We start from the raw sequence: 15,590 nt of genomic DNA on the forward strand, positions 1-15,590 counted from the left end.
TGATTCCATTCTAGCTCTAATGTGTAGAAATATGTTATATGGAAAAATTAAACTTACTGTTATAAGTGATGTTAAAGCCACGTCCTGACATTGAGTGGTCAGCTTGAAATTCCAATCGTAGTATATGACTATTACTAGTAAGGTGAGAAGGCACCTCAGTCCCAGTAAAGGTTCCAAGAATTGGGGAGTCTGGAGAGTCTCCATCTTTAACAGCAAGGAAGTCAAACTGGGATTCCAGATCGAAGTCATTGAAAGAAAGGTGTATCCGACTCCCTGGTTCAGAGATTATTGTCCAGATGCAATTTAAATTATTTCCATACCCTTCGGGATAATCAGGAGAAAGGACTGTTCCCATTGGTGCAGTAAAGTTAGAGAGGCAAGGAACTGTTAAAGTAGGAAGATTATAAAAAACAATAAATTTTCAAATTTATTACCTCAAATAATTCAAATTACCTCATTTTGCCACAGCCAACAATTATAATAATCAATTAGCAGTTTAAAAAAAATATTAAACAATATAATCTATCTTATAAAACAAAAAAATATGCTGTTGTTTGCACATTATTAAGGAAGGCTACTAGTACTTTGAATTACTGTATGTTTAAATATGCACAAAAATATAATTGGAGTAATAACAGCAATTTATTTTGACATTTATCATGTCCATGTTAGAGTGCAGTGCAAAGTTTTAGTTTCTGTGCTTAAAAAAGTATTGGAGAAGTATATAGACATTTCCAAAGAAAACAATAATGCTCACAAAATGACTGAAAACAAACACACACAAATATTATGTAGGTATTAACATAACTGGGATAATACAACCTGGAGAAAACTTGGAGTGAGGGTAGTAACTAGGTGAACTTCACTCCTACCATGGCCATGGGATGCTCTGATAGCTTATAACACAGATAAGGAGATGAATTAACACTTATTATAGCTGCCACTAGGGGCTAATGCTGGAAAAAAACTAAATAAGAACTCCCATACCATACTAAGGTTGGTCTTTATTTCCCCTCAGATTTATTTTTTTAGCTTTTAAAAAATATGATTTAAAGGTTCACACAGAACATTTAGAAAGTAGAGGAAGGATTAAAAAACAATGATTTATTACACAGAGGAAAAAAAGATAATATTAGAAAACGTTTGGCCTCCACTCACTTTAAAAGTTCTCAGTACGTGTTTAAAAATGTTAAATATTTTAAAAATGTTAAATAATCAACATTTTCAATAAAGGAAAATGTGTGTTTTGCAGCACAAATTAAAATTCAGATAAAATGCAGGTCTTGAAAACTGCTAAATTTTTTAAAAAACAGTTATATATTGAAGTAAAGTTTGTGCTAATGCCTTTGTAGGGAATAAAGGATTTCACAAATGAAAAGCATGATCATTATAAGTTCGATACAGATGAAAAGTCATATTTTAAAACAAGAAAATTATTTTTTACTTTCATGATTATGAGCTTATATGTTATCATTTGTAACAAAACTAAATGCAAAATTTTCAACATTGCATTCACACCTGGTAAGCTGTATTTGTTGGTAATGAAGATAGTATTTAATTTAACCTAAAAGTGCATCCATAGATAAAACAAATTATATTTTTGTTGCAGCTAAATTGGAACGCTTTAAAGTATTTGAAGAAACACATTATTTTAATCCAAGCATATCACAAACATTAATGAATTTTATTCTGTGCAATATAAATAAATGGCACTTAAGCAGGCATTAGTGTGAGCATCTACAAGAAAAAATAAGTTAATGCATTATACATAGAATATAAGCTTTAAATATTTTAAGTGTTTCTGATTGCAAATAAGCATATACTACCTTGTTAAAATAAATGAGCCTAATAGAATTAGCTCAGATGTATAATTTCCATAAGAAGTATTCTATCTATAAAGTATAAAATGCCACCAATAAAGTGTTATGAGGACATATGTAAACTATACTTTGCCATTACCAAGTGAACTGTGCTAACTTTATTTAAATCTGCAATGAAATTTATAATTTGGCATAAGCACACTTGTTAAAGATAGTGTTGAAAAGTGCTACTCATTCAAAAATAATTACACAGTTCCAGTTCTTTGCAATTAATTACAAAAGCAATTATATGCAAGGACAGGGTAGCATATGCTATCTGGAAGCAAAGCATTTGGTACTCACAGATGCAGATGGGTATGTTTGCAGACCATTGGTTATTCTCTTGACAAACAATGGATTTCTCTCCAATTAATTCAAATCCAAACTGGCATTCGAACCTTAAAACATCACGATTAGAAAATCCATCACCTTCTCTAATTCCATATAAGGGTGTACCAGGATCACCACAACTTTCTTTTTCAATTTCTGTAAAAATAAATGATATGTCAGATTTCAAGGCTTTCAGGCATATGATATCCATACAGCAAATTTAAGAGATGTACACTCTCTATAGCCAAGATATTTCAGAGCAAAAGAGGAAAATGTTCTCCAATCTTAATTTTCTCTTACTACTGTTATGGACATGATTTGAGGAAATGATCTTTAGGGAACAATTAGTGCATTTCTCTCATTTTGTAGATAGGGAAACAGGTTGTTGGAGCTAATGCAGTTGTTCTTAACAGAACAATTATGAAAAAGATTCAGATTATCTGTTTGTACTACATACATACACACATAAATATACATATGTATTTTCCCCAAATCTCAAAAACTTTTCTTATTTTTGTAATCTGTACATGATACAGGAAATCTTTGGATTGAAACCAGGACACAAGGTGATATTCTCTGCCTATGTGCTCCTAAAACAATCAGTGAATACCCTCCACACAGGATCTGCCACTCTCCCTAGTACCTGTTGGTTGAATTACTTCCCCAATTAGACTCCCCAAAAAGCTCCTCATGTCAGGAATCAATTTTTCATTCCAAATTACCCATATATGTTCCTCAACAAATGTTTTGTGGATGAATTAAATTGAAGGAGGTTGAAAAAAAAAATCTCTCAAGAGCACATTAAAACACCCTTTCGACATGTGCTCAAGGAAACTCCAAATATCTGGGATCTTCCTTGTGAATCTAGGAATGTCAGTTGCAGATTATTGTGGTAATTGTTTTGGTTTTTAAGTTACATGAAATCACATTAATACAGTAATCTTCAAACAACAGCAAAAAAAAATTAATTTAAATTTAAAAAATAAAACGTTGAGATAAAGTTATGGTCTCTCTTGACACTCCAACAATCACACATTCCGGGTTCTTCTGTAATCTACTAGCATCAATTTGTTGTGTATCTTTACAGTTCTTTATGCATGCTTTTATAATAATACACATATATAGGTACTATGTAATATAAACATCTGTATTTTTGTAAACGTAAAAATTCTCTTCACAAAATCTAGGTAGTATTGCTTTTTATATATATAGTAACTTGTACTATACTGTCAATATATTCTATAACTTGCTGTTTTTTGAACCAAACAATAATTTTGGAGATATTTTTGAATGTCCTTGTATCCTTAGCAGAAAACATAGTTATAATGATTTCTTTAATACACTTCATTTGATTTGATATTTGTTTTTATCTGTGTCATAGTGACATTGGTCTATCATTTTTCTTGTGCTGTTCCTATACAGACTTAATATCAAGGGAAGAGGTTAGCAATTTTCCAACATTCACTAGTCTTTTAGACTAGTTTGCATAAGAGGAAAATTGGATCCTTGAGTGTAACAATTTGCCAAAAATGCTGACTGAGCCTGGTATAACTTTGAGATAGGTATCTGACTACCATTTCAATATCTTCTAGGGTTATTTTACTATTAAAGTTATTTTTCTGGGGGGGAGGAAATATTAGCAACTTATATATATATGTTAGAGAAGTGCAATTTTCCAGTTAGTTTAGTAGTAATAGAATTGTGTTACAAAATCTTTAAATATCTCTTTACAAAGATGTCATAAACTTTCTCACTCCCAATGCTATTTATTTGTGATGAGTCTTCCAGTTTTCTTTGCCTCATACTTAAAAAACATTGTCAAATTTACTAGTCTACTCAAAGAACCACATTTTGCTAATCAATTCCATTGTTTTGATTTTATTTAAACATCTTTCATTTTTATCTTTTTGGATTCCACCTTCAACTTTTTTTTGCATTATTTTGCTATTCTTTCTCCACCTTCTTGAGCTGAAGTCTTAGGGTTTGTTTTTATATTAGTTTATTTTCAGTCTTTCTTGTTTCCTTAAAAAAATGTTTTTTAGTCTATAAATTTTCTTCAGAGTACTGTTTTGATATTTAGAGCTTTTTTTGTTCACTTCTAAATAGTCTGTAATTTCCATTTTGATTTCCTCCTTAACTCATAAATAATTTCAAGGTGTTTTTAAATATATGGGTCTAGGCTATCATTTTGTTGCTGATTTCTAATGTTATTGCTTTAATATTCAGTATAAGTATATCCAGCCTCACAGAGGATAAATCAATAAAATATATTCAATTCAATTTGCTATTATATTTGTCAAATTGAAATTATATGACCTTAGTTAATTTTTTCTACCCTCTCTGATAATTTCTAAAAGAACTGTGTTAGAAACTTGTACAAGTCTCTGAGATAGCCTCATCCACCAGAGGACAGACAGCAGAAGCAAGAAGAACTACAGTCCTGCAGCCTGTGGAACAAAAACCACATTCACAGAAAGACAGACAAGATGAAAAGGCACAGGGCTATGTACCAGATGAAGGAACAAGATAAAACCCCAGGAAAACAACTAAATGAAGTGGAGACAGGAAACCTTACAGAAAAAGAAATCAGAATAATGATACTGAAGATGATCCAGAACCTTGGAAAAAGAATGGAGGCAAAGATCGAGATGATGCAAGAAATGTTTAACAAAGATCTGGAAGAATTAAAGAACAAACAAACAGAGATGAACAATACAATAAATGAAATGAAAAATACACTAGAAGGAATCAATAACAGAATAACTGAGACAAAGAACGGATAAGTGACCTGGAAGACAGAATGGTGGAATTCACTGCTGTGGAACAGAATAAAGAAAAAAGAATGAAAAGAAATGAAGACAGCCTAAGAGACCTCTGGGACAACATTAAAGATAACAACATTTGCATTATAGGGGTCCCAGAAGGAGAAGAGAGAGAGAAAGGACCCGAGAAAATATTTGAAGAGATTATACTCGAAAACTTCCCTAACATGGGAAAGGAAATAGCCACCCAAGTCCAGGAAGCAAAGAGAGTCCCATACAAGATAAACCCAAGGAGAAACATGCTGAGACACATAGTAATCAAATTGACAAAAATTAAAGAAAAATTATTGAAAGCAGCAAGGGAAAAATGACAACATACAAGGGAACTCCCATAAGGTTAACAGCTGATGTCTCAGCAGAAACTCTACAAGCCAGAAGGGAGTGGCATGACATATTTAAAGTGATGAAACGGAAGAACCTACAACCAAGATTACTCTACCTGGCAAGAATCTCACTCAGATTTGATGGAGAAATCAAAAGCTTTACAGAGAAGCAAAACCTAAGAGAATTGAGCACCACCAAACCAGCTCTACAACAAATGCTAAAGGAACTCCTCTAAGTGGGAAACACAAGAGAAGAAAAGGACCTACAAAAACAAACCCAAAACAATTAAGAAAATGGTAATAGGAACATGCATATCGATAATTACCTTAAATGTGAATGGATTAAATGCTCCAACTAAAAGACAGGGGCTCGCTGAATGGATACAAAAACAAGACCCATATATATGCTGTCTTCAAGAGACCCACTTCAGACCTGGGACACATATAGACCGAAAGTGAGGGGATGGAAAAATATATTCCATGGAAATGGAAATCCATCCAAGAAGAAGATGTAACAATTATAAATATATATGCACCCAACATAGGAGCACCTCAATGCATAAGGCAACTGCTAACAGCTATAAAGGACACTACAAACAAGCCAAAAAGACAACCCTCAGAATGGGAGAAAATATTTGCAAACGAATCAATGGACAAAGGATTAATCTCCAAAATATACAAACAGCTCATGCAGCTCAATATTAAAAAACAAACAACCCAATCCAAAAATGGGCAGAAGACCTAAATAGACATTTCTCCAAAGAAGACATACAAATGGCCAAGATGCACATGAAAAGCTGCTCAACATCACTAATTATTAGAGAAATGCAAATCAAAACTACATAAGGTATCACCTCACACCGGTTAGAATGGCCATCATCAGAAAATCTACAAACAACAAATGCTGGAGAGGGTGTGGAGAAAAGGGAACCCTCTTGCACTGTTGGTGGGAATGTAAATTGATACAGCCACTATGGAGAGCAGTATGGAGGTTCCTTAAAAGACGAAAAATAGAAATATAATATGACCCAGCAATCCCACTCCTGGGCATATACCCAGAGAAAACCATAATTCAAAAAGACACATGCACCCCAATGTTCACTGCAGCACTCTTTACAATAGTCAGGTCATGGAAGCAACCTAAATGCCCATAGACAGACTAATGGATAAAGAAGATGTGGTACATATATAAAATGGAATATCACTCAGCCATAAAAAGGAACGAAGTTGTCTCATTTGTAGAGACGTGGATGAATCTAGAGACTGTCATACAGTGTGACATAAGTCAGAAAGAGAAAAACAAATATCGTATATTAACGCATATATGTGGAACATAGAACAATGGTACAGATGAACCAGTTTGCAGGGCAGAAATTGAGACACAGATGTAGAGAACAAACATATGGACACCACGGGGGTAAAGCAGCGGAGGTGGTGTGATGAATTGGGAGATTGGCATTGACATATATACACTAATATGTATAAAATGGATAACTAATAAGAACCTGCTGTATAAAAAAATAAATAAAATAAAATTCAAAAATTAAAAAAAAAGAACTTTGTTCAAGTTCCAAACAGAGTATGAATTTTGCCACATTTCCTGGTAGCTGAATCAAGCTCATTACATAGTTCAAACTGCATTGTGTCGTTCAATTTATTTAGCAAATATTTATTTGAGAACCCATGATGGGCCAGATTCTCTTCTAGGTACTATGTGGACTAGATCAATGAATAAACAGACAATAATTCCTGCTCTTCGGTGGTGTATATTCCATTGGAAGTTCACAAATAATAATAAATAAAAAGTGTTATTTTAGAAGGTGATGGATGCTCTGGTGGGGGGTGGGATGATGCGCAGGGAATAGCAGGGCTAAAGTGCTAGGTGATGGTGGCATGACATTGTTGTTAGGCTCAGAAAATTTTATTCCTCTTATACCTTACTGAAATTGTTTCTGTTATTGAAAGACTAGGTTATTCTTCAACTGAAATGTCTTTCTTTTGCCCTCAATATTGAGTGATAATCGGTAAGGTATAGAATTTTAATTCAAAATTATTTTCCCTCAGCATTTTGAAGATATTTTTCCCTGGTCTTTTATCCATCCAGTATTCCTGATAAAAAAATATAACAAACTGATTTTAATTCTCTTTGTAATTAACCTGTTCCCTGCTCCCTCTCTTCCCTTCCCATAGTTGTTAGGATTCTTTTTTAGACTTGCTGTTTTTAAATGTCACTATCATCTACCTAGGTACTGGTTCTTAAATTTTTTTTTTTAACTTGGTACTTGATAGATTTCTGCTGTCAAATAACCTGTAACTTCTTTTTTTTCAGTTCTAAGAAATTGTTACCATTATTTCTTTTAAAATATTATTTTGTATACACACTCATCTCTCTGGAACTCTTTCACATTAAACATCAGAGCTTTCAGATTTAGCCTTCATGTTGCTCGATCTTTCAAATTTTCATTTAAAAAAATCTCTATTCTGCATTCTAGAAGTATTATATATGTAAAATATGTATATATATTATAAATTCAAATTTATTAATTCACTGTGTACTTTTATCTAATTCTAATTCAACCTATATACTGAAAAATTATGTTATCATTTCTTGAATATTTAATGATTTATTACTTTTTATTATTTCATAACCTCCTATTATTTGTTCATGGATACAATTCCCCCCTTTATTTTTGTGAGGATATCTAGTACAATTTTTTTTTTCTTTTTACTGTTTCCTGGGGTACAGGCAGAAGTTTGCTTCAAGAGTAGCAGACTAAAGTTTCTTCTGAAGCAGCATATTTGAAAATATATTTGGTGAATCATAATGGTTTTCAAACTTACGATGAAAAGTGCAGGAGGAATTTATTTGGGGGAGGAACAAATTAGTTGGTTTTGAACCAGCTGTCAAATAAATGTTTTTATTTGCTTGCTTCTGTAAACTTCAGGCTTATTTCTTCTAATGTCAGAATCATGTCATACTTCTAGGTATAAGTTATCTCCTCTGTTGATCTGTGGTGCAGTCCACTTTTATGGTCTTCATCCTGAGTTGGGATGAAGACCCCTCTTGATAACTGCATTTGACTCTGATTCCATTTCTGGGCATTTGGCTCTGTAGCTGAAATATTTTCCTCTGTAGCAATTACTACAGTTTCTCAGGATTGCCAGTGGCCTCTTCCGTGGTGGCTTCTGGCCCTGATGAACAATGGCTTCCTTGGCAGAAGCTACAGCAACAGCAGCCAATGGAGGCATTGGTTTATGAAATTCTCAGCTTACCTCTATATTCCATATATATATATATGTTTATTTATATTTATTTATCTCAGAGATCCCCTATGGCCTTATAATAAATGAAATGTTCTCTTCCTATTCTTCAGCATCAGTGTATTTCTTTTTAATATGTTTTCTATCATCTTTGGGTTAGCACTGAGAATAAGTGCTTACTCTATTATACTATTTTGAAACCTTATATTTTTCTTTGCTCCTTTAATACAAAATTCTTTAAATTAAGAATATATTTTCAAATGAAGGTGTAATTTTGAAGCTGCAATACTCTCTTAGACTGAAAGACAATAGGCAGTAACGAAAATAAACACATACCTACTGTATATCATTGCCTTTGAAATTTTTTTTCTATCCAGGAGGCAAGAATAATATCTGAACAAATAATTCATATGCAACATATCAGTATTATAATAGAGTTTTGTACAAAAATCAATTATTAATAATAGCTGCTATCATTTGTTGAACATTGAAATTGTATTGACATTGTGAAAATATTTTTTAAACACATTCGTTATATAATTTAATCCTCATAACAGCCATATGATGGAACTATTGTCATCTCCATTTACTAACAAGAAAAATAAAGGTCAGAGAAGTTAATTAATGCTATAGGCTGAATATTTGTGTCCCCCCAAAATTCATATGGTGAAACATAATCCCTGATGTGATGATATTTGGAGGTAGTCTTTGGGAGGTGATTAAGTCATGAGGGTGGAGCCCTCATGAATGGCATCTCTGCCCTTATAAAAGAGGACTTCAAAAGGCTCCTTGCCTATCCTGCCATGTGAGGACATAGGGAGAGGACAGCCATCTGTGAACCAGGAAATAGGCTCTCACCAAACACTGAATCTGCCAGCACCTTGATCATGGACTTCCTAGTTTCCAGACTGTAATGTTTGCTGTTTATAAGCCACCCAGTCTATAGTATTTTTGTTATAACAGCCAAAACAGACAAGATGTTAACTTGCCTAATTTCACAAAACTTATGAATAGTAGAGTTTAGGGTCTTTCTGAAGCTAAAGTCTTAATCACCAAATTATTGCAAAGAAATTTCCATTCATTAATTACCCACTTATGAAACATTTATTTAGTTTCTAATATGTTTCAAAAATAATACTAGCCACTAGGGATATAAAGACAAATAAGATGTAGCCTATGCCTTAAATGAGGGCACAAAGGAGGTACAGCAAAGTCCCCTTGAATCGGTGGTTGGCAAATTGGTAAAGGTTTCACAGAAGAGGTGACCCTTGAACTATCTTAGAGTTATTTCACTGTGTGAACTGGGGAAGAGTAAGGAAGGAAAGGTATCCCAGGTGGAAGGAGAAGAGCAGTATCAGAAAAGATACAAAGTCTTTTCCCTTTCCTTTCTTTAGGTGGGGTGGCTTGGTTGGGGTTAGGAGGCTGTCTGAGTCCATTTAAGATACTATAAGAGAATACCATAGACTGAGTGGTTTGTAAACAACAGAAATTTGTTTCTCACAGTTCTGAAAGTTGGGAAGTCCAACATTAAGGTGTCAGCAGATTTGCTATCTGGAGAGGGCCTATTTCCTGGTTCACAGACATATGTCTTTTTGCTGTGTTCTCACATGGTAGACAAGGGGCAAGGGAGCTCCTGGGGTACTAATTCCATTTATCAGGCTCCACTCTCATCACTTAGTCACCTCCCAAAGGCCCTACCTCCAAATATCATCACATTGGGGATTAGGTTTCAAAGTGTGAATTTTAGGGGGACCAAATATTCAGCCTATAGCAGAGGCAGTGATGGTGGTATCAGGAGTTGAGGAGGTAGTGAGGTCAAGTAAGTGACAGTGTGGCTAGAGGCCAAACAAGTAGAAACAAGGCCAAGGAAGCAGCCAGTAAGGTTGTAAGATTAAGTATATATTATGGGACTGTGCAAATCATAAATGTATTGAGGATAAGGGTAACTAGACTTCTCACTATCAAAAAGGGGATGTGGAAAAAGGGAAGGCTACAAAATTCTGAGGGGTTGAACTAAAATTGGAGAAATTGGTGTTAATTAATGTTTAAAATATAGATATACATAGATAGAGATGACTGTGTGTATTATGTCACACATAATGCACATATATTTTCTAGCCTCATCCACTGAGTACTAAAAGCAATAAGTACTCATAGCAACAAGTACATGAGTGCCCACATTTTGGTGTCCAAATCCCATTCTTCACTAAAGGGAACCAGGAAGTCTGCTTCCAGGGTTGGTCAAGGAAAAGTACAAGACAAAACTGGAACACTTGTTCTGTCAAGAAAAGTGCTTAAAGAATGATGGGGACACATCGAAAAGACAGAGGTCAGCCTGAAGGAGCTACACTAGCCATTCTAGGGCAGCTTAATCATCAAAACAACGATAATGATGGATTACAACTAATTGAATAAAATTCAAATGCATAAATCCATCTGATATAAATAAATGGGTAAATAAATGGAAGAGAACACTCTGTCTCCATGTAGAATGACAGTTAAAAAAATGTGGAATTATTAAAAATAAAAAATCAACATTTGACAGCCTCACAGGGATTTTGGATTCTGGTGAAGAGAATCCAAAAGGTGAAACTGGTCATGTTACCATGAAAAATCCCAGAAGGCACTAATTTTACTAGGTGATCAAGGATCACATAACCAGTGTGAATTATAGTGACATTGCCTCCTGATGCAATGCACTAAAACAAGGAGCATCATTTCTGTCAAGAATGCATGGCTGAGGGTACTTCCCTGGTGGTCCTGTGGTAAAGAATTTGCCTTCCAATGCAGGGGACGCGGGTTCGATCCCTGGTCAGGGAACTAAGACCCCACATGCTGTGAGGCAACTAAGCCTACGTGCCACAACTAGAGAGAAGCCTTTGCACCACGTGGGAGGATCCTGCATGCCGCAACTAAGACCCTGATGCAGCCAGATAAATAAATAAATATTAAAAAAAAAAGAATGCATAGTTGAAGTCTGGATATGAGGAAAGATTGGATGGACTCAGATTAAGGGACATATTCCAGAATGAAAGGCCTGTACTCTTTAAAGCTATCAGGGTCATGACAGACAGGGAAAAAATGAGGAACTCATTCAGATTGAAGGAAATGAAAGAGACACAACAAGTAAATGCACTGAAACTTCATGGGTTGAATCCTGACAAGAAAGGAAAAAGAGACATTTTGGGGTAGTGAAATTTGAATGAGGTCTGTGAATTTTTTGGTAGTGCTATATCAATGTTGATTTTCTAATTTACTCTTTTGCTATTTTGGAATTGCACTCCTCATTAGTCCATAAGCTTCTCCTCAGCCTTTGTTTCCTAGAGAACCAAAACTAAGATAAGTGACCTAAAACTGGCAAACAATTAGTAAACAAGGTAAGGGACTAGGCTATCTAAAGGTCTCAGAACGATAAGATTATTAGCTGCCATTATTGAGAGACTATTATTTGACAGGAGGTTTGCTAAATACTATAACTCTGTTTACTCATGTATCTCTTATTGCAACACTGAGAGCAAGGCACTATTTATTCCATAGGTGAAAAAATGAGGTTCTGAGAGGCTAACCAAAGTCAAATATGTAGAAATAGCTCAATTGAGTTTCTATTCAACATCTACTTGACGCCAATGACCACACTCTTTTCCATTGTTCAATGTTGCTTGAGAGAAAGGACGGAGAGAATACTGTGAGCCAGGCACTGGAATAATGCAGGAAAGAAACATATGAACTTGATTCCAGTATTGGAGCAGAAAAGACAGAAACATTAATTTTAAGAGAGGTTTTTGTCTTGAATGCTTCAACACACCAATCTCACCTTTATGGTATCAGCGTGATTTTAAAACTATTCAGATCTCTTCAAATTCCTTACTATGGAAGACCTTTATGATCTAAGCCTTTCCTGTTTTTCCTACCCAGTCTGCCACCATTTTCCTACTAGCCTCCAAAGTGTCTGGCATGTCAAGACACTCGCTGTTCCCTTTCACACCTACATGACCTAAGGCATGACATCTCAGCTGGGATAGAAGACAGCCAGTTTGTAACACCTGGGGAAATTCCTATACGTCTCTCAAGGTCACACTATACCTCTTCCATAAAGACTGCCCTAAGCTTGTAACTGTAGTCACTTACTTCTTCTTTGGGATTCTATAGGCCTTAGGAATACTTACATTGGTCCATACATTTTACTATAATAATTTATTCACTCATTTGTCTCTTCCCATGAGTTTTTATTCCACTTCACATTTCAAGTGTCTATACACACAGTGATGACAAATATTCATATATCATTTATGTGTCAGGCAAAGGTCTAAGCACTTGTTACATTTAACCTTGACACAACCCTATGCACCCCAAAGAGATAAGTAACTTGCCTAGAGTGACACAATTTTAAACGGCAGACCTGGAATTTGAACGCAGATGGTGGTTCCAGAATATGAGTACTTATGCACTATACCTTCTCTCAGAGCCCGATGGTCAAGAATCGTTGTGGAATATATCAAGAAAGAAAGAAGGTAATAAAAATTAGCATACAAAAGTATGTGGTTCTATTAGTAAACGATATAGGCGATCACAAATTCTCATAGAGAACTATATATACAGAAAATCATAGAGTAACACATTCCAGCTATGTCTTTTGAATGATTTAAATTTTATAGTTGTCTTATAATTGCAGGAAATTTGTGCTAGATATTTTGTTTACCCCTCAAGAACAATTCTTTACCCTCTACTTCCCAGAGTTTTGTGACCCGAGGTTGGGAGTAAAGGCTGAACCACATCGACCCATAACAGACAGGCTCCTATACTACTCGACTTTCTGTTTGTGTAACCAGTGGTCCGGAAACAGACCACACTGGCAGGAGAGAAGATGAGAAGGCTGGGAGGAGAGTGCAGTAGAGGTATTTTCCCCCATCTTCTTCTCTGCCGGATCAACATGGAATGGCTGTGTTCTTTTTTACTGAAAGGCACGCTTATGTCAGGCTGTCCTTTCCATACAGCAATCCTCTGAGCTCTACGAAAGTGATAATGGCTCCCCACTGTCACCAGCCATGGATACTGCATAGCCCCTTGTTGGTTTCCTTAAGATCTGCCCACACATGGCCAGTGTGAAAGTGCCATTTGTTACCTGCATTGTTCCTGACTGATAGAATACAACTTACCATTGAAAACTCAATGCAACACCAGAAGAACTTAGTTAGCATCCTACTGATTCTGGATTTTATTATCTTATGATATTTTGTTTCTTGGAATATAAAGTGGGGGTGAGATTTCTTTAACAAATGTTGCCTCCGGTGGGAGTCACCTAAATACTGTGCATCATTCACAACTAAATTTGGAGAGAACAGAATGAGTATCCATTCCCAGGGTAAGAGGCTGGCACCCATGGAGTACCAACCTGGTTCTGCTGTTTCTCCCTGCTGTGGAGGCAAAGAAATCAGAAACTGGAGAAGAGGTACTGAAATAAATGAGGGTGGGAGGTCAGATGAAACTTAAGCAGAGCACTTGGGAAGGCTCTCCTGCAGTGAGTTGAGAATAAAATAGGAAATAAGGTTTAAATGGCAGTGGTTGAAATTTGTAAAGCAGGACTCTTTCAACACCTTTTTTTAGTGATCAAATAACTTTGATCCTTGATGCCTAAAGTAATAGACTCTAATTTTAAATTCAATCAGATTTCCAGCCAAAAACTAACATCTAGCCTTAAAATGACATGGAAATTCTCCTTAATCAATCTCTGACCTGACAACAGTTGACACTGTAATTTAAATACTTCACAGAGGAACTGTGTAGGTTAAAAGAAAGTGATCTGTAAAACTTGCAGTTTTGCTGATTCTTAATGTTAAGAAGCCTCTTGGGAGTCTCATTACCTTAGCAACAGGCTTACAAAGGTAGTGAAATATAGAAACATGCAGCTAAAAAAGACCTTGTGAGTTAAACTCTGTCTCACCTTCAAGGATCTCAGACAAATGAGACTACAGTCAACGTTTAAGGAAATTTTGAGATGGAAAGCTATAACTTCCCAGGCAAAGTAATGAAGGACATATTTGCAATAATGTGTAAAGTGTTTTACAATCATGATGAAAACACTGACATTAAAAAGTATGTGCATTGCCATGTGTAAAACAGATAGCTAGTGGGAACCTGCTGTATAGCGCAGGGAGCTCAGCTCTGTGCTCTGTGATGACCTAGATGGAAGGGATGGGAGTGGGGTGGGAGGGAGGTCCAAGAGGGAGGGGATATATGCATACATATAGCTGATTCATTTCGTTGCACAACAGAAACTAACACAACATTGTAAAGCAACTATACCCCAATTTTTTAAAAAAATAAATAAAAGCTTCAGATTAGCTACAACCATTTAATAAAAAATCCAGAATTTTTATCCTAAGAAAAGACTCCCAAATTTTACCATTTTGCATAGGGCTGGTGTAGAAGAACATCTTGCAGCAAGTAATTAAATAATATACTGTTTTGGCATACTGTATAGCAAATAGAGGCACTCAAAACAAATAAACAAACAAACAAACCCTACTCAATTCTTAAACATATTTCACCTTAAAAATTATTGAACACCTTAATATGTCCAATAGAATTAGGAACTTGTGATAAAAACAATGAGCTTTTCTTTGGTTCTAAATATGATGCTATTTGACATATCATTAATTTGGAGATGGCAAACCATTTATATTCTGTCACCTTCATGCCCAGGTCTCAAATTTGGAGGATAACTGAGGGGGCTATAGTTAATGTCTGTGTATACAATGAATTTCCAAGCCTTCACAGTTGCCATGGTCTGAATGCATTCCGGCGAAATTCAAAGATGATGCCATTAAGAGGTGGGGACTTTGGGAGGTGGTTAGGTCATGAAGGCAGAGCCCTTATAAATAGGATTAGTGTTCTTAGGAAAGAGGCTCCAGAGTGACCCTTTCTCCCTTTCCACGTGTGAGGAGGACACAGCAAGAAGGCACCAGCTGTGGACCAAGAAGAAAACTCTCATGTTG

At 35.4% G+C, this 15,590-nt stretch overlaps 1 protein-coding gene across 3 annotated transcripts in view; it reads right to left on the minus strand.

The window, feature by feature from the left end:
* CSMD3 (CUB and Sushi multiple domains 3) overlaps positions 1 to 15,590 on the minus strand; it is a 1,080,105-nt gene that overhangs the window by 443,979 nt on the left and 620,536 nt on the right. For all 3 annotated transcript variants that reach the window (XM_060035246.1, XM_060035245.1, XM_060035244.1), the window contains 2 exons: positions 2,163 to 2,345; positions 58 to 384 (listed from right to left, as the gene is read on the minus strand). In XM_060035246.1, coding sequence (XP_059891229.1) covers positions 58 to 384; positions 2,163 to 2,345 — 510 coding nt within the window. The remainder of the gene's footprint in view (positions 1 to 57; positions 385 to 2,162; positions 2,346 to 15,590) is intronic.

Source organism: Delphinus delphis, chromosome 17 (assembly GCF_949987515.2).
Source record: "Delphinus delphis chromosome 17, mDelDel1.2, whole genome shotgun sequence".
In the NCBI taxonomy this organism is placed as follows: Eukaryota; Metazoa; Chordata; class Mammalia; order Artiodactyla; family Delphinidae; genus Delphinus; species Delphinus delphis.